General features: G+C 45.8%; 1 protein-coding gene across 4 annotated transcripts in view; it reads right to left on the reverse strand.

Annotated features, from left to right (window-relative positions):
- Positions 1 to 22,335, reverse strand: part of UNC13B (unc-13 homolog B) — a 292,568-nt gene that overhangs the window by 77,211 nt on the left and 193,022 nt on the right. For all 4 annotated transcript variants that reach the window (XM_064140891.1, XM_064140890.1, XM_064140889.1 and 1 more), the window contains 2 exons: positions 17,268 to 17,495; positions 16,822 to 16,963 (listed from right to left, as the gene is read on the reverse strand). In XM_064140891.1, coding sequence (XP_063996961.1) covers positions 16,822 to 16,963; positions 17,268 to 17,495 — 370 coding nt within the window. The remainder of the gene's footprint in view (positions 1 to 16,821; positions 16,964 to 17,267; positions 17,496 to 22,335) is intronic.

Raw genomic sequence — 22,335 nt, forward strand, 5'->3', positions numbered from 1 at the left:
TCCAGTCCAATCTAGCACCCAGCCCTAGCCAGTCAACTAGACCATGGCACTAAGTGCTTCATGCAGGCTTTGCTTCAACACCTCCAGGGATGGTGACTCCACCACCTCCCTGGGCAGCCCATTCCAACGCCAATCACTCTCTCTGACAACAACTTCCTCCTAACATCCAGCCTAGACTTTCCCCGGCACAACTTGAGACTGTGTCCCCTTCTTCTGTTGCTGGTTGTCTGGGAGAAGAGACCAACCCCCACCTGGCTACATCCTCCCTTCAGGTAGTTGTAGACAGCAATGAGGTCACCCCTGAGCCTCCTCTTCTCCAGGCTAAACACCCCCAGCTCCCTCAGCCTCTCCTCATAGGGTTTGTGTTCCAGGCCCCTCACCAGCTTTCTTGCCCTTCTCTGGACACCTTCCAGCACCTCAACATCTCTCTTGAATTGAGGGGCCCAGAACTGGACACAGTACTCAAGGTGTGGCCTGACCAGTGCTGAGGACAGGGCAAGAATAACCTCCCTTGTCCTACTGGCCACACTCTTCCTGATGCAGGCCACGATGCCATTGGCTCTCTTGGCCACCTGGGCACACTGCTGCTTCATCTTCAGCTACTATCTGTCAGTACCCCCAGGTCCCTTTCTTCCTGGCTGCTCTGCAGCCACTCTGTCCCCAGCCTGTAGCACTGCTTGGGGTTGTTGTGGCCAAAGTGCAGAACCCTGCACTTGGCCTTGTTCTCCTGCCTCTCTGCCCTGGAGAGGCAGCATCTGGGGTACTGTGTCCAGTTCTGGGCCTCTCAGTTCAAGGAGAACAAGGAACTGCTTGGAAGAGTGCAGTGCAGATGGGAATGCATAAATGATTAAGGGAGTGGAACATCTGTCTTATGAGGAGAGACTGAGGGATTTGGGGCTCTACAGCCTGGAGGACACCAAGAGGTGACTTCATTCACGTTTATAAATATGTAAAGCTGAGTGACAAGAGCATGGAGCCAGGCTCTACTTGGTGATGCCCAATGGCAGGACAAGGGGCAATGGGTGAAAGTTGAGGCATAGGAAGTTCCATGGAAACACGAGGAGGAATTTTTTCACTGTGAGGGAGAGAGAACACTGGCACAGGCTGCCCAGGAGGGTTGTGGAGTCTCCCTCTCTGGATATACTCAAGACCTCCTGGATGCATTTCTGTGTAATCTGGTATAGGTGGTCCTGTTTTGCAGGGGGGTTGGACTGGATGATCTTTTGAGGCCCACTCCAGCCCCTAACCTTCTGTGATTCCATGTGTTTCTGTGTGAAGTAGTGCATTATCACAAAATCCATTACAATCAAAGAATATGAACACTGCCTGTGCCTGGGAAGAAAGCGTGAGATAAAGTAGTTACAAAGTTGGTTCTTAATTACTAGAATTGATTCTGTGTGTTATTCATAGCTCAGGCTGACACTTTGTGCTCTGGATAGTTTACTGTATCGGCACTCTCCAGCTTAAAGCAAAGGCAGAATTTGCATCCTTCCCCTCTTTTTAGGTGTTCATATACCTTTTGTAGATTCAAATAGGCTGCTGGATATCAGAAGAGAGTAGAAGAACGTTATTATAAAAGCTCTGCTCATTTACAGGGCATGCAATACAATAAAGCAATCTGAATGCTCATATGAGACCATGACATGGGTGATTACTCACCATAACCACTATAAATGTCTGCCCTTAAGGATATAAAACCTATGAAAATAGGCAACTTCTGCTGAAGGCCTGTTTTCCAGCCTTTTTAACATTAACATGCTGCATCTGTTGCTAAGCAACGGGGAGAAGGAAGAAATGGGTCAGAAGAGATCTGCTAAGCCCAGTCAGTAAGATGTGGCAGTGACTGGTATTTGCAAGCTCACTACCAAAAACATCACTTGGGCTCCTACTGCCACTGTTGTGATTCAGGGCTGCTTAAAAGACATCCATGCTGCTCCTACTGATTTTTCTAGTACAAAGTAATAGCTGGAAATTACACATAGAACCTCAGAGTCAATTCCATGCAGTTCTGATCACAGACATAGAGCACTACTGCTCGAGCCTTTGCTGTGCTATCAAAGATGCATTTAGAGTTCAGAAAAAATAAAGTTCAGTGTTTCTCTGCCACTTTTATTCTCCCTTTCCTACTCCTCTACTTCAAGGATATTCATTAACAATATCATGCACCAAGCACTCACAAGCAGTGAAGTTTTGGGCTATTACAATTTGATGTTCTCGAATTTATCTGAGTACGTTGCTAAATCTGCCAGCAGCACAGCATGAACACGTAAAAGAGATCCTCTGCTCCTGACATTGTGTACCTCCAAGCAACACTGCAGAGGCTCAGTGTTCAGAAACGTGCCTAAAAACACAGGTTGGCATGCAAAGCACCAGCGAGATCGTTCTGGACTTTTTCAGACCTCAACTTCTGGCACGTTAGTTCTTTGTTAGAATTTCTTTGTTAGCATCTCTTTCATCCTTGCCACCAGCAGCCAGGAACTTGCTTCTTCATTTAGGTAAACATTCACTGTTCAGACCTAAATCTACCTTAGGTAGTCCCACAAGCATCATTCCATGCTCCTGGAGTGGATGGTTATCATCCTTCATTCGACTATAGTAGTGTATCTCACTGCTAAGTGCTACATAAAACTTCCCAGTAGCATTTACAGTAGCTACTGAAACTTCTATATCACCACAACTCTCTCAGTTGTTTTCAAGAGACTGTTCAATCTATATTCCTTATGTCTCTGCCACACCATAGAATGAACCTTATTGTTCTCTCACAGCAGCTGAAATCCTTGGGCTGGTAGCTTACCCATAAAACATCGCCGAAGTCTGTAGGAGCCACAGTACCTTGCCTTGAGTGAAGAAAAACAGCTCACCTTCCAGAGAGCATCCCAAAATAGAACCACGAATCCTGGAGGACCTGGGCTTATCGACTGCTAACAGGCTTTCCCACTAACAAAAAATAGCTTCCAATTTGTGACAGCACCACAACTCCAGCAGAAGACTGTGCCTAACAAACTCTGCTGCTAAGACTTTTCCCCACCACTAATATAAGCACTGGCACATTTCTCAAGATGCCTGCCCCACTTCTTGCTACATTTGGGTGAAGTTTGATTTCACTGTGTGCATGCATACGTCCATCCAGTCTCCCACAGCTGAACTCCCACAGCTTTCCCAAGAGGATGCAGAAACACTGTGAGCCTTACTGAGAGGAAAAAAAAGCTACCAAGTGCTTTCAATCCCATTTCAGAACCCAAGAGAATGGAAAATAGCTTCCCTCTGTACAGAAGTGGTCTCTTTTTTCTATATCCATATTGTCCTGTCATTTACAGTAGTGTCACTTTTATAAAGAACATACTTTTACACTTCAAACTATCAAATAAAGTAGCATCTTTGAGGTACAGCACAACTGTTGAAGAAAAAAATAGGATAAAATTAGTAATTATACTTTTTTTCCCCAGGATTTCTTTCTGCTCAAAGCCAGTGGCTTCAGAAGCAGTGAAAGCTGCTGAGTGGGGTTCTACTGGCTTCCCCTCTACCTCACTCTTTAGGAGGAAGTTCTTCCCAGAGAGAGTGATTGGCATTGGAATGGGCTGCCCAGGGAAGTGGTGGAGTCACCGTCCCTGGAGGTGTTCAAGGAAAGCCTGGATGAGGCACTTAGTGCCATGGTCTAGTTGACTGGCTAGGGCTGGGTGCTAGGTTGGACTGGATGATCTTGGAGGTCTCTTCCAACCTGGCTGATTCTATGATTCCATGATTCTTTACTTCCATCTCCTCTGCCACATAACTCTTTGGCTTTACCAAAACCCAAACCCCCAGTTCCCACCATGTGTTCCCTAGACTGTCAATTCTCTGGCTTCTTCCCATGCTCCCTAGCAACTCAGCTGAAGGGAAAAGCTGTAGTTAATCCTGGTCTGCACACACAGTGTTGTGTCCACACACACACACTAATTGGTATATTGGTGTCTAAAAAGAACAATTTATGCTATGAATATGCCACAAGGAAGTTAGCAGTTTGCATCCCTCTAATCTAGTTCCAGCTTTCACCAATAAATTGTACAAAGGGATTCTTAGCTTCAAAACTTCTGCCCATCTCTAAACTTTGACCCCGAATTGGCTCAGATGATGTCAGGGCTCTGGGCTGAAGTACAGCATGTGCTTAAGTCTCCTCAAAAAAGCTGACAGAAAGAAAAAGGAGAGTGTCTAAAAAGGACCAGAACATTGCTTTTTGGGCCAACAGTTCATACATTGAAACAAAAAAGCCAATGACGTTTGTGCTCAATTTTCAACTTGCTGCTACTACCAACATTTGCAGGACTGTTAAGTATCCTCCAAAGCCAAAGCCAAATTAGCCTCATTAAGTTGTGTCACTGCTGTCAGTTTGCAAACGTTTTACCATAAAAGACACAAAAGTACACCCACAAAGCCATGTGTCAAACAATTCACAAAATGATCTTTACCCACAGTACAGACCTTAACTTCAAAGCACAGAAAGGGTCAAACTGAAAACCTATAACCTTCTGACATTATTAGTTCACATAGAAGAACCTACATTCATGAAGACAAAAAAAGTCTAGTAAATAATCACAAGGTCCATTTGTATAACACACACATGGACATTTCTTCCCAACCAGTTTATCATCTCAGGAAAATCTGTTATTAATACATTAACCCTTTGGGACTCACTCACCCCTCAATTTCATTCCACTAACGCTGCAGTGAGACCTCACCTCTGCGTCTCCAAAATGCACTGTGCAGACCCAGAGAGGTGAGATTCTAACATGACTCTATCACTCCACAGACTCATTATACATAAAGACATTTCCCAAAATTATGTGGTTCTCTTCTGTTTTCTGTATGAAGAACAGGAGAGCCCAGTGGCCCCAAATGCACCCAGAACTGCACTGTCCTTGGCAGCACAGCAGACAGCTCTGCAGAGCTGACAGGCCAATACAGACAGAAAACAACAGAGAGATGTAGTGAGGACAAACAGTGGAAGTGAGGAAGTGCAGGAAGCAGTAATATTTCACAGATTTAAAAGCAGGTCAGTCAAGAACAGCATGCTGTGCTTTGATATTAAATAAATAAATGAACGTGTGGTTCAAAGAGTCAATTGAGTATCTGCATGGCCATACTCTGCATGCAGTTTCCATTCTGTACTACATAAATCACAGAATCATAGAATCATAGAATCAACCAGGTTGGAAGAGACCTCCAAGATCAGCCAGTCCAACCTAGCACCCAGCCCCAGCCAGTCAACTACACCATGGCACTAAGTGCCTCATCCAGGCTTTGCTTCAACACCTCCAGCAACAGTGGCTCCACCACCTCCCTGGGCAGCCCATTCCAATGCCAATCACTCTCTCTGACAACAACTTCCTCCTAACATCCAGCCTAAACCTCCCCTGGCACAACTTGAGACTGTGTCCCCTTCTTCTGTTGCTGGTTGCCTGGCAGAAGAGACCAACCCCCACCTGGCTACAATGTCCTCCCAGGTAGTTGTAGACAGCAATGAGGTCACCCCTGAGCCTCCTCTTCTCCAGGCTAAACACCCCCAGCCCCCTCAGACTCTCCTCACAGGGTTTGTGTTCCAGGCCCCTCACCAGCTTTCTTGCCCTTCTCTGGACACCTTCCAGCACCTCAACATCTCTCTTGAATTGAGGGGCCCAGAACTGGACACAGCACTCGAGGTGTGGCCTGACCAGTGCTGAGGACAGGGCAAGAATAACCTCCCTTGTCCTACTGGCCACACTCTTCCTGATGCAGGCCAGGATGCCATTGGCTCTCTTGGACACCTGGACACACTGCTGCCTCATCTTCAGCTACTATCCACCAGTACCCCCAGGTCCCTTTCCTCCTGGCTGCTCTCCAGCCACTCTGTCCCCAGCCTGTAGTGCAGCTTGGGATTGTTGTGGTCAAAGTGCAGAACCCTGCACTTGGCCTTGTTAAATCTCATCCCCTTGGCCTCTGCCCACCCATCCAGCCTGGCCAGGGCCCTCTGCAGGGCTCTCCTACCTTCCAACAGATCCACACCTGCTCCTAGCTTGGTGTCATCTGTAAACTTACTGATGCTGGACTCAATCCCCTCGTCCAGGTCAGGGAGTCCATAAAATTTCAAAGCGCAGTGCAGGGGACATTTTAAGCAAGAGTAGTATAATAAGTGGAGAGTTGCTTGCAAACATAATAGATGAAAATGCAGGAAAGTGCACAGAAGAGAATAGATTAGCAGGGCTTAAGACTTCTGATCATTTCAGAAGGAAAGTTTTGCTTCTGAGGAGCAAAGCTTTACAACAAAATAAATCAACAGAACAAAAACTACCCACCCAAACAAACAAAAACAACCCAGTTATTTTCTGGAAGGGGCAGTTATAGCAATCAGTATGAGAAAGCCTTGTGAAGAGTTATTGGGACATACACAAAGGGAGCAGAAAAGAAGTAGTCTATGGGAAATGGTCTGGCTGAAAAGGCAGGAAGATTTGGATGTGGTTCAAATGAAGTGTCAAGACGCAGCAGGGTCCAACTAGCAGCTCTGTTGTGGCCAACCTCAATGGGAATGAAATGCACAAAACTTTCCAGCATAAGTTAATTTTTAAACAATGCCAAGTCTTGTCTATTAGGCAGGAAAAAAGAGAGTGAAGAAAACACCAAAGGCAAAATCAGAGTAGTAGGAGAACAAAGCTAAACTCTTTAGTAGCTCAGAAGTCAAGCATGACAGCACAATATGCCCCAAGATGCAGCTGTTGCTGTCTTAAGAACAAAGAAATGAGTTTTCTGTTCTTACTAGCATGAAGCTCTTTTATTAGGGGAACAAGTACAATCATTTTCCTGTTACACAATGCTACAACATGAACTGACAAATTAATGGTATGGCTCTCCTAGCCACAAATTGCTGATAAAGTGATTCTGAGCATTACATCCTTAGCTACATTAACTCAGCTTTCCAACAGGCACTTGCCACAAGGCATCAACTCTGTTTCACATTGGTCACTGAGCAGGGAAATGTGGAATTTTATCTGAGTGCCAGTTTCAGTATCTGAAGCACCTGGAAAATGAAGAAAGCAAGACAAACTCAATGGCCCCTACCATGCCATAAAAAGAGAGGCTGAGAGAGCAGAGTTACACTGACATTTATAAACACAGAGGTTTTTCAAAGGGAGGAATTCTACAACACAGCTCTGCAACAATCACATATAACCACAGAGATAACTGAAAGATGCTGATCTTGATAACAAGCTCAGTGGCTGAATGCAAAAGGGGGAACAGAACAGAGGCCTTTGGGTGACAACCCTGTGGGTAGTGAGGCAGTAGCACCATTGCCAAAGGATTAAGAGGAATGTTTATTATGTGGGGCTTCACTCACTCTAGTAAAATATTGATTGGATACTGGCAGGAGGCACTGCATTTAACTCAGTTATTCTTCTGCAGTGAGAGGGAACAAATGTGCCTGCTGCAAACTGCTCAGCAGCAACGTAATCTGTTCCAGCCAGTGACCTCACAACCACCATTCAAAGCTTCAGACACAGCTGTACTCACCCAACTCCACAATAGATCAAACAACTTTGCAGGGACACTGCTGTAAAATTAATGAGCAATTTTGTGCCTAGGCCAAGAGAAACAGCAATATCCTGTTGGAATCCAGTAACTTGTAGTGCTCACAGTCATTGAGGACTGGGCTGCTGTTGTGGAGGGCCCACAGGCTCAAAATAGGCTTATACATGCTTTGCCTTGCCTGGACATGTTTTTGTGTGCACACCAGAGGTAAACACATGAACGGAAAAAGGGGCACAATAGACCTAGCGCCATAAAGTCTGGCTAGCTCAGGGCCCAGGTTGTGTTAGGCAGTTGTGTAAGCCCACATGCCTAGCTTATGGCCCACTGAGTGCAAGGCTTGTGCTCTTCCCACATTTGGGGGAGCCAGGCCTGTGGACCCTTCCTAATCTGGTGTGTTTTGGCTGACTGCCAAAAGCCGATTGGATGATATCGTGGCCGAAGGACCATTAATCTCGGCCCATGTCTGGTAAATAGGGGAATACAGATAAACAAGATCACAGTATCACAGTATCACACAGCATCACCAAGGTTGGAAGAGACCTCACAGATCATCAAGTCCAATCCTTTACCACAGAGCTCAAGGCTAGACCATGGCACCAAGTGCCACGTCCAATCCTGCCTTGAACAGCCCCAGGGACGGCGACTCCACCACCTCCCCGGGCAGCCCATTCCAGTGTCCAATGACTCTCTCAGTGAAGAACTTTCTCCTCACCTCCAGCCTAAATCTGCCCTGGTGCAGCCTGAGGCTGTATCCTCTCCTTCTGGTGCTGGCCACCTGAGAGAAGAGAGCAACCTCCTCCTGGCCACAACCACCCCTCAGGTAGTTGTAGACAGCAATAAGGTCTCCCCTGAGCCTCCTCTTCTCCAGGCTAAACAATCCCAGCTCCCTCAGCCTCTCCTCGTAGGGCTGTGCTCAAGGCCTCTCCCCAGCCTCGTCGCCCTTCTCTGGACACCCTCAAGCATCTCAATGTCCCTCCTAAACTGGGGGGCCCAGAACTGAACACAGTACTCAAGGTGTGCTCTAACCAGTGCAGAGTACAGGGGCAGAATGACCTCCCTGCTCCTGCTGACCACACCATTCCTGATGCAGGCCAGGATGCCACTGGCTCTCTTGGCCACCTGGGCACGCTGCTGGCTCATGTTCAGGCAGGTATCAATCAGCACCCCCAGATCCCTCTCTGTCTGGCTGCTCTCCAGCCACTCCGACCCCAGCCTGTATCTCTGCATGGGGTTGTTGTGGCCAAAGTGTAGCACCCTGCACTTGGAGCTATTGAACTCCATCCCATTGGACTCTGCCCATCTGTCCAGGCATCAAGGTCCTGCTGCAGAGCCCTTCTGCCCTCCAACCCAGCCACATCTGCCCCTAGCTTGGTGTCATCTGCAAACTTGCTGATGACTGACTCCATGCCCTCATCCAGATCATCTATGAAGATGTTGAAGATGCTCATTGATCACTTCCCCCTGCCTGCCCACTGCATGATGCTACTACCTTTGTTGTCACTTTAAGTGCTGCTTTGTTCCACGACACTTTACATCGTGCAACGATCCAGCAGATGACCGAACCATGCGTTCCTGGCCAGCCAGCCATTTCAGCCTGCCGTGCCAACCTGGGAGCTGCCAGACTTCTGCTACACAGCACCCCATGGGATTGTTTCCGGCCAAAAGCCTGAACCCTGCCTTTGCCCAGCCAGCTGACCATCTGATGTCCTCCTGAGAGCCACAGAAGACCTCTCTCGTGCCCATGAAACCTTCTCAGGCAGCATGCCCCAATTTGAACTGGACTCGTGGCTCCACGTGAAATCAACCACGTGGCTTTCACTATATATATTTTGGGAACACAGATACTGAGACTTCCAACTAGTGAGTATTTGAACTCTCCTTTATTCAAGTTGCTAAAAGAATTTCATTAACTTTACCAGCAGCAGTTTATGCTGCAAGGCTCTCTAATTAGAAACATTTCTAAAGCCTTTACCAAATTGCTTAATTTGGTTGTATATAGACATTCTGCTAAATAGTTTTGCCAACTGCATCAAAGAACCTGTTTGGGTTAGTTGTATCTAAGCTTGGGAGAAAGTTCTCTTTGTATAGATTAATAAATCATTCAATAACCTTTACATCAGCCTCACTGCATTTCACCCCAAACCCAGATTCAGATCTAATTCCCTCCTTAATAAGTGCTTCCTCAAAAAAGGTGTATGGACTAGCAGTCTCCAAATGTATGTTCTTTAAAGTAGCAACAGTCCTGGGGTCAAGTTTGTTCTTCTAAACAGCCTGGGATCATAACCCATCCAAATGGATCCTCAGCCTTTACAAGTAAAAGGTCTTAGAAATGCTGTGCCAAGCAAATTAAGGAGGTTACCTGTAAGCCTGTTCCACATAATGCTAGGAAAAGGACAAAGGATTATCGCAGTCACAGAAAAGTAGGGGTGGGAAGTGACCTCCAGAGATCATCTAGTACAAGACCCACACTAAAGTAGGTTTGCCTAGATCCTTGTCTAGGCACAGGAATGCATCCAGATGGGTCTTGAAAGTCTCCAGAGAAGCAGAATCCACAAGCTCTCTGGACAGCCTGTTCCAGTGATCCACCAGCCCCAAAGGAAAGAAGTTTTTCCTTATGTTTGAAGTGAAACCTCCTGTGTCCTCATTCAGTGTCCTTCATCCTATCAAAGGGCACCACTGGAAAAAAGCCTAGTCCTATCCTCTTGACTCCCACCCTCTAGGTATTTACAGACATTTATAGGACCCTCTCCTCTCATTCTTCATTTCTCCAGGCTACAGAGCCACAGGACTCTCAGTTTCTCCTCATAACATAAATGGTTCAGTCCCTTTATCCAGTGGTTTCCTAGCCCTCTTGAACTGGGGAGCATAGAACAGGACCCAACACTTCAGGTGTGGCCTCTAAAGAGCAGAGTAGAGGCAGGGGAGAACCTCCCTTAACCTGCTGGTCACACTCCTCTTGCTGCAAACCAGGATACTGTTAGCTGCCTTCTTCATGAAGGCACATTGTTGGCTCATGGTGACCTTGTCCACCACAACTCCCAGGTCCACCTCTGCAGACTTGCTTTCCAGCAGGTCCACTCTCAACCTGTTCAAGTGCATGAGGTTATTCCTCCCCAGGTGCAGGCAATTCATGGGGAATGGGATGCAAAGCCAAGGGAAGGAGGCCTTCCTTAGTGCATGCTCACAGAACATTTCTGTATTGCAGCAGTGGCTCGAGCCCCTCATCAAGCTTCATCCTGACAAACATCATATATGCAGAGTCTCTGCATGAAGCATGTGAAACTGAGCATCACAGATCACAGGATTTTAGGAGCTGGAAGGGACCCAAGGAGATCATCCAGTCCAACCCAAAGCAGGACTACAGAATCTAGTGCAGGTCACATAGGAACACATCCAGATGGGTCTTGAAAGACTCCAGAGAAGGAGACTCCACAACCTCTGGGCAGCCTGTTCCAGTGCTCTGTAACCCTTACAGTAAAGAAGTTCTTCCTTATGTTGAGGTGGAATTTCCTGTGCTGTATATACCCATTACCCCTTGTCCTATCACAAGGCACAACTGAGAAGAGTTTCCCCCCTCCCTCTTGACTCCCAACCTCACATATTTATGAACACTGATTAGATCCCCTCTCAGTCTTCCCATCATCAGACCAAAAAGCTCCAGGTCCCTCAGCCTCTCCTCACAGAGCAGTGCTCCTGTCCTTCAATCATCCTTGTAGTCCACTGTTGGAATCTCAGGTAGATTTGGCATCCTGGTCACCAAACTGGAAAAACATGGACTTGATGGGTGAAGCACTGCTGGATAAGAAATTGGCTGGATGGTCACATGCAGAGAGTGGTGATCAAGGGCATAATGTCCACCTGGAGACCAGTGACAAGTGGCATCCACCAGTGCTGGCACCAGTGCTGTTTAACATCTTTGTCAGTGACACGGACAGAGGAATCGAGTGCACCCTCGGCAAGTTTGCAGATGACACCAAGCTGTGTGCCACACTCAACTTGTTAGAGGGAGGCAACCAGCAACAGAAAAAGGGGACACAGTCTCAAGTTGTGTCAGGGGAGTTCTAGGCTGGATGTTAGGAGGAAGTTCTTCACAGAGAGAGTGATTGGCATTGGAATGGGCTGCCCAGGGAGGTGGTGGAGTTGCCGTCCCTGGAGGTGTTCAAGAAAAGCCTGGATGAGGCACTTAGTGCCATGGTCTAGTTGACTGGCTAGGGCTGGGTGCTAGGTTGGACTGGGTGATCTTGGAGGTCTCTTCCAACCTGATTGATTCTATGATTCTATGGGAAGGGATCCATCCAGAGGGACCTGTACAGGCTGGAGGTGTGCCCAGGCCAGCCTCATGAAATTCAACAAGGCCAAGTGTAAGGTCGTGCACCTGGGTGAGTGTAATCCCAAGTACAAATCCAGGCTGGGTGATGAATGGCTGAGAGCAACTCTGAGGAAAAGGACCTGGGAGTCTGGGGTGATGAAAGCTCAACATGAGCTGGCAGTGTGAGTGCAGCCCAGACAGCAACTGTGTGCTGGGCTGCAGCAAGAGCAGTGTGGCCAGCAGGGCAAGGGAGGGGATTCTCCCCTTTTACTCTGCTCTCCTGAGACCTCACCTGGAGTGCTGTGTGCAGTTCTGGAGCCCCCAGCACAAGGACATGGAACTGTTGGAGCAAGTCCAGAAGAGGACCACAAAGATGATCAGAGGGCTGTAGCAGCTCTGCTACAAGGACAGGCCTCCTGAGTTGAGGCTCTTCAGCCTGGAGAAGGCTTCAAGAGGACCTTATAGTGGCCTTCCAGTATCTGACGGAGGCCAACAGGAAGGCTGTTGGACTACAAGGTCTTGTAATGACAGGACAAGGGGCAATGGATTTAAACTGGAAGAAGGGAGATTCAAACTAGATGTTAGGAAAGGGTTCTTTACAGTGAGGTTGGTGAGACACTGGAACAGGTTGCCCAGGATGGCTATAGACGCTCCCTCCTTGGAGGTGTTCAAGGCCAGGTTGGATGAGGTCTGGGCAGCCTGTTCTATTGGGAGGTGTCCCTGCCTATGGCAGGGGGTTGGAACTGGATGATCTTTGAGGTCTCTTCCAGCCTAAACCATTCTATGACTCTATGATCCCTGTCCTTCCTCAACTGGAGAGCCCAAAACTGCACACAGTATTCCAGGTAAGGTCTCACCTTCTCCAAAGGGCTGCTCTCCAGCAGATCACCTCCCAGCCTGTACTGGTGTAGTTTATTATTCCTTCCCAGATGCAGGACTCGGCACTTATCCTTGTTGAACCTCATTAGGTTCCTCTCTGCAGTGCTCTCCAGTTTGTCCTAGTCTGGCTGAAGGGCTGCACAGCCTTCAGGTGTGTCAGTCAAGCCTCCCAGCTTGGTATTGTCAGCAAATTTACTGAGCAGGCACAACTCTGAACTAAGCAGAAAGATCAACTTCTAATCTTAAGAGTCATGATTTGCCTGTCAGGGACCTTAAAGATCATTTAGCTCCAAGTGCCCTCACATGGGTAGGGACACCTTCCACTAGTCTAGATTGCTAAAACCTCCATCCAGCCTGACCTTGAACACTTCCAGGGAGAGGGTATTACACTTCATAGGTCTTCAAACTTCAGTGAAAGCTACAAAAATTTCTCTACAACAACACATTTTCTAAAGCTAAGGATGTCAGTTTATGTAAAGAGGTAATATTTAGAAAGAAACAGGACCTGCAAATCACTTGCCTTGACAACATAAATATGTTCCAAGGACTGGTCATTAACTTAAGCACATGCTTACATTGCCTAAAGGCTAAAGAAAACCTAGGGCAGTTTTAATCTTGCCTTTTCTATATCTGGACTTCTGAACTGGGTCAAGGCTACCACAACATTTTTTTTTTTTTTTGGTAAAAATACATAGAAAAAAGAACAAAGTCATATTTAATGAGAGGTATTTAGGTTGATTCTTTTCCCTCCATCACTGTAAACAGAACAAACTATTTTAAATAGGCTATTGCAGCCTTAGAATTTTGAAAACCTGTTCAAGCTGCTTTTATTAGACTTCACTGAGTCTGTAGGAAGAACTGCATCACTCAGCTGCATATAGTTTGCTTCAATTCATGATATGGATTACAATAACACCTCTATAATTACGAAGACTGAAGCATACAGATTTCTGGATCAATATCCAACCTTTCAAGAGGCACTGGAATTGTGATCACATAGAAGACACTGGGCAGTTAACAAAAAACAGCTAGAATAAAGCCTGTCCACCACGCCAAACACAAAACGAACACCAACTGCTGACACATTAGTTACTTACTCTCCTGACCTCACTCTTCTCACAGATCTTGAGCATGTTGAAATGTTAAGCATTTTGAACACCAAATTTCTTGTATATCGGGTGCAAGGTAGACTTTTCGTATCCACCAGCACACCCTTCTCAAGTTGTGCCAGGGGAAGTACAGGCTGGATGTTAGGAGGAAGTTTTTCCCAGAGAGAGTGATTCTGTAATCATAGAATCAACCAGGTTGGTAGAGACCTCCAAGATCATCCAGTCCAACCTAGCACCCAGCCTTAGCCAGTCAACTAGACCATGGCACTAAGTGCCTCATCCAGGCTTTGCTTCAACACCTCCAGGGACAGTGACTCCTCCACCTCCCTGGGCAACCCATTCCAATGCAGATAACTGTGTCTGGCAAAAACTTCCTCCTGACATCCAGGCTATACCTCCCCTGGCACAACTTGAGACTGTGTCCCCTTCTTCTGTTGCTGGTTGCCTGGCAGAAGAGGCCAACCCCCACCTGGCTACAGCCTCCCTTCAGGTAGTTGTAGACAGCAATGAGGTCACCTCTGAGCCTCCTCTTCTCCAGGCTAAACACCCCCAGCTCCCTCAGACTCTCCTCAGAGGGTTTGTGTTCCAGGCCCCTCATCAGCTTTGTCACCCTTCTCTGGACACATTCCAGCACCTCAACATCTCTCTTGAATTGAAGGGCCCAGAACTGGACACAGCACTCAAGGTGTGGCCTGACCAGTGCTGAGGACAGGGCAAGAATAACCTCCCTTGTCCTACTGGCCACACTCTTCCTGATGCAGGCCAGGATGCCACTGGCTGTCTTGGCCACCTGGGCACACTGCTGCCTCATCTTCAGCTACTATCTATCAGTACCCCCAGGTCCCTTTCCTCCTGGCTGCTCTCCAGACACTCAGTCCCCAGCCTGTAGCGCTGCTTGGGGTTGTTGTGGCCAAAGTGCAGAACCCTGCACTTGGCCTTGTTCAATCTCATCCCATTGGCCTCTGCCCATCCATCCAGCCTGTCCAGGTCCCTCTGCAGGGCTCTCACTGTTACAAATTCACTCTGTTCTAAGAAACAAACATGTACCACACACACATCTTTTATATTTAACAATCACTTATAAAAATATCTTGGCATACAATGGGTATTTTTGGCCTGCATATGTTGATTTAAATTTCCATTGGATTGTAGGGTAGAAAATTTGAAGTATTTTTAAGAGCTGTAAGATGACAAAGAGCCATAAATAAAAGAAAGGAAGATGGGTGTGTAGAAGACCAGTGCTGCATACACACTAGATGACTCTCTCTTCATCCAGCATAAGGTGAGCTTTGACATCTGCTAATGATATGGTTGGCCTCTTCTCCCAGGCAACCAGCAATAGAACAAGGGGACACAGTCTCAAGTTGTGCCAGGGGAGGTCTAGGCTGGATGTTAGGAGGAAGTTCTTCCCAGAGAAAGTGATTGGCATTGGAATGGGCTGCCCAGGGAGGTGGTGGAGTCACCATCCCTGGAGGTGTTGAAGCAAAGCCTGGATGAGGCACTTAGTGCCGTGGTCTACGTGATTTGATGGGGCTGGGTGCTAGGTTGGACTGCCTGAACTTGGAGGTCTCTTCCAACGTGGTTGATTCTATGATTCTATGAAATGGCACAGTGATTCCAGTACCGAATGCTCTCCTGACATCAATATGGACACAGCGCTCATTTCCCTCCTCCCCACCTTCTACTCCAAGGCAATTAAAGCAACCACCTAGACACAGCCAAGACAGAAAGTAGCATCAACTCTGATAACCCAACAGCACATTATCTGCTGAATCACAGACATGGCGATAAAATCTCAGCGGCGACACTGTTAGAACCGCGACATTTATCACGCTGCACTATCTATCTTTAAGCGTCGTATTTGTTTGAGCTCCTAAAATTAGAAGGGAACACACTGCAAACACCATGGTAACTACTTGGCATGGTAAAGCAAGGTCCTTAAGGCTCCCACACAGATTTATTGCTATTGTGACTGGGTTATCCAAACAGCACCTAAGCATACCTTCTACTCACCAAGCAGTAATGTTACCTCGGATTAAACTAAGAATAAAGCCAAGGGCTTACTTGCTCAAAATAGCATCAATATTTTTCTGACATTAATGAGCAGCCAGACTACTTTAAAGATAATTTCATTTGTACTGTACATTGTAAAGACAAAGATAGGCTGATATAAGCTTGATTTTGAAATACAAACATACTTCAGTCTGCAGAGAGAGCTCTCCTAAAGCAGTTCAGAAAAAATCAGGCAAGCATAACTAGGAAAGAGGGAAGGCACAAAGGAAGAGCTTACACATTAAAGGAAATAAAGACATTTGAGGTTAAAAGAGATAGTGCAGAACTTTCAAAGAAATGCTTGCTGCATTTCATGTCTCCATTTTCATTTATAACTTGTTCAATGATAAACTGATGGTACTGCTTAATTACTCAGCAAGTGCAGATGTAGTACATTCTTCAGCCTTCTGAGAGCATTTGACTCAGAACCACTTCTTGCTTTCAATTCAGATATGGACACACTGAACTTCTTGAAAGCAGATGATGCCTCGTTACTGTCACATTTATTTTCTAGTGACAAACAACTGCCTATCCTTAACCTTTGTTATCAAATACCAGTAGCAAGTCACAGCAATAGGCCACAGGACACTTCCTTCATCTGCTATTCAAGCTTTACTCTTCTATAGTACAAAGAATTTTGAAAGCATGCCTATTGCCTAGGAAAAAGTTGCTGTGTTGAAGATCTTCCTTTCTCTTTAGCTTTCACAATAGAAGTGCTCAGAGAGCAGACAACTTATATATATACAAGTACAACAGATGAGATGAGTACCTGTGCACTACTTGCACTGCTAAGAACATCAACTCTCCAGGTACATGCATACCATCATATATCACATGTGGTGGGAGAATGCACAGTGACAGAGAAGACACAGTTGCCAAAACACAGATCACACAAAGAGGTGAAATAGGTCTGAGAATCCTTGCATGAGCACTTACAAGTAAAACTTCTCTTCCCATACAGGGTTCAGATTCCCAAAAATTGTTTTTGTCCTCTTCTTTGTTTTACCCACTTGAACAGTTACATATGGATCACTGGACCCAGTCTTGTCCTTGGCCTGAAGTCCTTGAGCACACACCACTGGAAGGAAAAGAGAAGAGCAGCCATAACCATGCAACAATACAGAGTGTCCACATAGCATACGAAGCACCAGTTTGGAACAGCCAGAGAAACAGGAGTATCACTTTTTTTCTAATGAGCTTCAGCTCATCGCACACTACAGTGCCCAGGGCAGGAGTATCTCCACATGCTACCTTGTACCTGAACAGCAAGAGACACAGATCAGAGAAAGCCTTCCTCTCAAGTCTCTCTAGCTTCACACTAATGCTCTCTTTACTTCAGGCTCTCAAGCAAGGCTAAAGGAGTTCATGCTTCCCTCACTCACCTGTGATTGTGATCTTTGCTGACCATTTCGAGGTGCCATCGAGGACACTCTGCTTCACTGTCTTCATCTGCTGAGCATGTGTCATTTTACTCTCACAAAACACATCTCTGATCAAGTCAAAGATTTCTGGCTTGTTCCTCTCCCGGATTTTCATGCGATCCTTCATTGCCATGATGAAATTCTGGGTTCGGTCTTCTGCTCCATGCTTCGAGCTCTTCTCTGCTGCTCCTGTGCACCAGAAAGTATACACAGTGCTTATCAGAAACAGACAAACACAAAGTCCAGTTTCACTGAATCTGGACAGCAGGATAAATCCCATGAGTTACCCACCACATGATGACTCTTGCTATTGATTTTTACAGTCAGACATTCTCCCCTGCTTTCAACATACACAAAAGAGAGATCACCCAGAGCTGGGAGGGAATAATAAAGGGCAGTGCTCAGATTCCTCTAGAACCTTGGCACCATGTTACCCTCCTGATGATAGTCCTGAGTTTAACTCTTGCAGCTAAGAAAGATCCAGAAATCAGATTCTCTCTTTAAGACCAGACATCAGCATCTCCCTCTTCTCATCACCTTACTTTGAATAAATAAATACCTGCTTGGCAAAGGACATAAGACCTGGATCACAAACAGTATCTGTGAGCTTGCCTCAATGCTACACAGCACTGAGACCTCAGCACCACAGAAAAGCAGAAGCTCAGAGGAGCCAACACAGTCAGTGTTTCCTACTGGTGCGTGCCTCAAAATTGCCCATTCAGCACAGTCACTGCAAAGTTTATGTTCCTTTTCTGCCTGGAACCACCTTGCTCACATCAGGCAGCAAGGTGAAGGCATCTGGTGCCTCTCTGATCCCACTATTATATCAGTGTGTAAGGAATCACACAGAATCACAGAAACTTTCTACTTGGAAAAGACCCTCAAGATCACCAAGTTTAACTGTTATCCCTACTCTACAAAGTTCACCCTTAAACCATATCCTCAGGCACCACATCCAAACAGCTTTTAAACACATCCAGGGTTGGTGACTCAACCACCTCCCTGGGCAGCACATTCCAATGCCTGACCGCTCTCACTGGGGAAAAAAGTTACCTAACGTCCAGTCTAAACCTGCCCAGTTGCAGCTTGAGTCCATTCCCTCTTGTTCTATCACTAGTTACCTGTGAGAAGGGACCAACAGCAGCTTCTCCACTACCATCCTTTCAGGTAGCTGCTGATATCTATGAGGTCTCCTCTCTGCCTCCTCTTTTTCAAACTAACCATCCCCAGCTCCCTCAGTAGCTCCTCATAAGATTTACTCTCCAGGCCCTTCCCCAGCTTCATTGCCTTCCTCTGCACTTACTCCAACACCTCCATATGCCTCTTTTAATGAGGTGCCCAAAACTGAACACAACACTTGAGGTGTGGCCACACCAGAGCTGAGTACAAGGGAACAATCATCTCTCTATGCCTGCTGGACACAGCATTTCTAATGTAAGCCAGGATGCCATTAGCTTTCCTTGCCATCTGGGCACACTGCTTGCTCATATTGAGTTGTTTGTCTACTGCAATCCCCAGGTCTCTTCCTGCCAGGCAGCCTTCCAGTCACACTTCCCGAAGCCTGTAGCTTTGCTTGGGGTTGTTGTGGCCCAAGTGCAGGACGTGGCATTTGGCCTAATGGAATCTCATGCCATTGACATTGGCCCATCAATCCAATCAATTCAAGCCCCTCTGTAGAGCCTCCCTACCCTTGTTACCCTTGTGCAGATCAAGACTGTCACCCAACTTGGTGTCATCTGCAAACTTACTGATGACACACTCTATGTCTTCATCAAGGTCATCAACAAAGATGTTCAAAGGGAGTGTTAGGAGACCACTCAATCTATTTGTAGAATCATATAGGTATAGTAACTATAACAAGTACTGATAGGGTAGCAATTTCAGTAGCTAAACACTTAGGCCATCATAAGCATGAGGCAGCTGGAAACAGAGGAGCCATGCACAGGGTCTGTACTACACTGTATCTAGAAAAAGACATCCCTCTTTGGTCACTTGCCTCTCACAAAACTTGTAAGTTCATGCAGTTATAAGAGAGCTCCTACAACCAGCTACTCCCTATTCAACTTCAGGAGTCATGTCTGATGTCAAAATTCGGCTCCTGACTGATGTGTCAGATGAGGCATGCACTAACAAAAGCACTGACAGTGCAGACAAACCCAAGAGTGAAATGAAAAACAGGAGCCCAAGACTGTACACAGCCTCTCTACATGTTGTTGTCTGAAGCAATTGCAAATTATGACTTTAAATTAGATTAAGTCCTGTGTAGACACTCAATCATAATATTTCTGTTTAATTGGGGGTTTTTTTTGTGTTCCTTCTCTGGGACAGTTTAATTAAAGTATGCTTTGTTCTAGGGAGAAAAAAAAATTAATCTTCACCCAGGTGTTCACCAAATATTACATTACCTTAAAAATATGTATTAAAGTAGGTGTAAGTGCTGCAAAGGGAGCCATCAACCACAAAGACACATAAAACTTGTCTCCTTTTATCTGGAAGAAGTGGGGAATTGCTATATCTGGGGCATCTTTAACATAAGGCATTCACAGTTTTGCATGTTAAACAGTCTCAGCAGGTAATGACCAAACGTGAATAAAGTTGTATGAACATACACACACACAAAGGGTCCTCAGCAGTACAGCACAATTTGCAACCTTGTTAACAGGCTCAAAAGGGTATCTGGTGACTACTGCTGCCTGAAGACATAATTCTAGGGCCCTTCACTGTTACTAAATTCACCTCAGTAGAGGAACAAAACTCGATTATAGCTTCCCCCATCCCAATCAAACCCAAATCATAAAGGATAAAAAACATAGTTCGGGGCAAACTGTGGCAGCTGAAGTTTCAGAAGTTGCTTAAGGACACTGTACACCAAGGTATGCTGCCCAAGACCTGGGTATAAATCAACCTGTAACCTCACATTACATGATTATTTTTTAATTTTACTTGCCAGAGGGCTTGATGTTCAGTATTTTACTTAGCACAACAACAAAAAAATGTTATCTCTTCCAGAGCTTCCTATGGTTGGTTTAAGATGAAATGAAATTAAAGTAGTGGAATTACTAACATGGTCACAGAATCAACCAGATTGGAAAAGACCTTTGAGATCATTAGAATCATAGAATCAACCAGGTTGGAAGAGAACTCCAAGATCATCCAGTCCAACTTAGCACCTCCTAATTAACTAAACCATGGCACCAAGTGCTGCATTCAGTCACCTTTTAAACACCTCCAGCAACAGTGACTCCGCCACCGCCCTGGACAGCCCATTCCAATGCCAATCACTCTTTCTGGGACAAACTTCTTCCTAACATCCAGGCCAAACCAGCCCTGGTGCAGTTTGAGTCTGTGTCCTCAGGGAGGTGGAAGAGGCATCGTCCCTGGAGGTTTTCAAGAGAGGACTGGATGAGGCACTTAGTGCCATGGTCTAGTTGACTGGATAGGGCTGGGTGCTAGGTTGGACTGGATGATCTTGGAGGTCTCCTCCAACCTGGTTGATTCTATGATTGATTCTCTTGTTCTGTCATTGAGTGCTGGGGAGAAGAGACCAACTCCCACTTAGCTACAATCTCCTTTCAGGTAGTTATAGAGAGCAATTAGGTCTCCCCTGAGCCTTCTCTTCTCTGAGATAAACAACTCCAGCTCCCTCAGCCTCTCCTTGTAAGGCTGTTCTCCAGCCCCTCACCCTGCTATCTACTTACTTGTGGTGAACCCTAGTGCTACCCAAACTAATGTCTTATACCACATAATCATCCAGCTGTAGATCCAACATTTATTAAAGGAATATGAACCCAACATGATAACAGGGGCTATACTTTGAACCTCAGAAATGCTATTCATGTTTAATAGAACTAGGTCTTCTGGTGATGGAGGTGGACTCTATACAAAGCTCTGTGCAGAGCTGCAGAGAATTACTGTGAAATGAGGAAAGTTCAGCCCAAACAATTAGCCTTTCCTAGGTGGAATTCTGACATCCTTCATGATCTAACAAAACCAATCCTGCTCTTGACCTTTCTGACTTTAAGGAAATTAAGATGCAAATTCAAACATAAAGGTTTGTATGACTAGAGTACTCCTTTTCAGAGCTGTTTTCAAAGTAAGTTACTAACCAGGCAGCTTGCAAATACACAGGTTTCACTGTTCACCACAGATGGGACCAAGCATTGTCACAGTTCTAGGGTGGCATGGTCTGCATCTTTGCCTCAATGGAAGCACTCCAGGAGTATCAAGTGATGCTTTAAAATGCAAACTTGGACAAATGGAAGAATTCTAGTTCAAGACACATTTAACAATGCCCACCATCTTCAGAGACCCTATACGGTGCCTTTAACCTTCTGCAAGAGAAGCAGCAATCTAAGGCAACCAGGGGTGCAGGATGTGCAAGCCATATGATGTAGACCTGTACAAAGCCCTCTCTTCTGTCACCTCTAAGGCTTGTCTCTGGCTCCTAACTTTTAAGGGAAATCTCCCAACGTCCATCCATGCTGCTTCCTCAGTTTGTCCAGATAAGCTACCCATCTTTGAAAAGCTCCATTAATCCATCCCCAGGAAAGGGATGTCTCTCTCTGCAGGGGCAGCAAAAGCCAAATCAGGCAGACACCTTATTTATCAACACAGACTAATAAAGAACAGACAAACCTTCTGTATCAACAACCATTTTTTTTCCTTAATATTAGCATGTGTTTGTTGATACAAAACCATCAGATCTTCCAAAACATCTACTAGAGGGATAATTATTGATTGTATACATGATATAAAGCCAAAAGTACATTACTACACTGGATGGCAGAAGGGGCTTATCCTGCTGTTGCATTTATTCAACTGTAAAATAAGGAGCTTGACCAGTGGATCAGCTTTTCAAATATAATCATAGAATTCTACTCAAAAAATAGTCCTGCAAATGACAACAGAAAGGCACAGGAATATCTAAGTTCTATGTACATTATCATACAAGTAGTGCTGAACTTTCCTTCTCTCTTCCTCTCCAGAGCTGACCGATGAGTCAATTTATGACTGGAAAACAGAAAGCAAA

The sequence above is a fragment of the Pogoniulus pusillus genome, chromosome Z (genome assembly GCF_015220805.1).
Source record: "Pogoniulus pusillus isolate bPogPus1 chromosome Z, bPogPus1.pri, whole genome shotgun sequence".
NCBI classification, from domain to species: Eukaryota; Metazoa; Chordata; class Aves; order Piciformes; family Lybiidae; genus Pogoniulus; species Pogoniulus pusillus.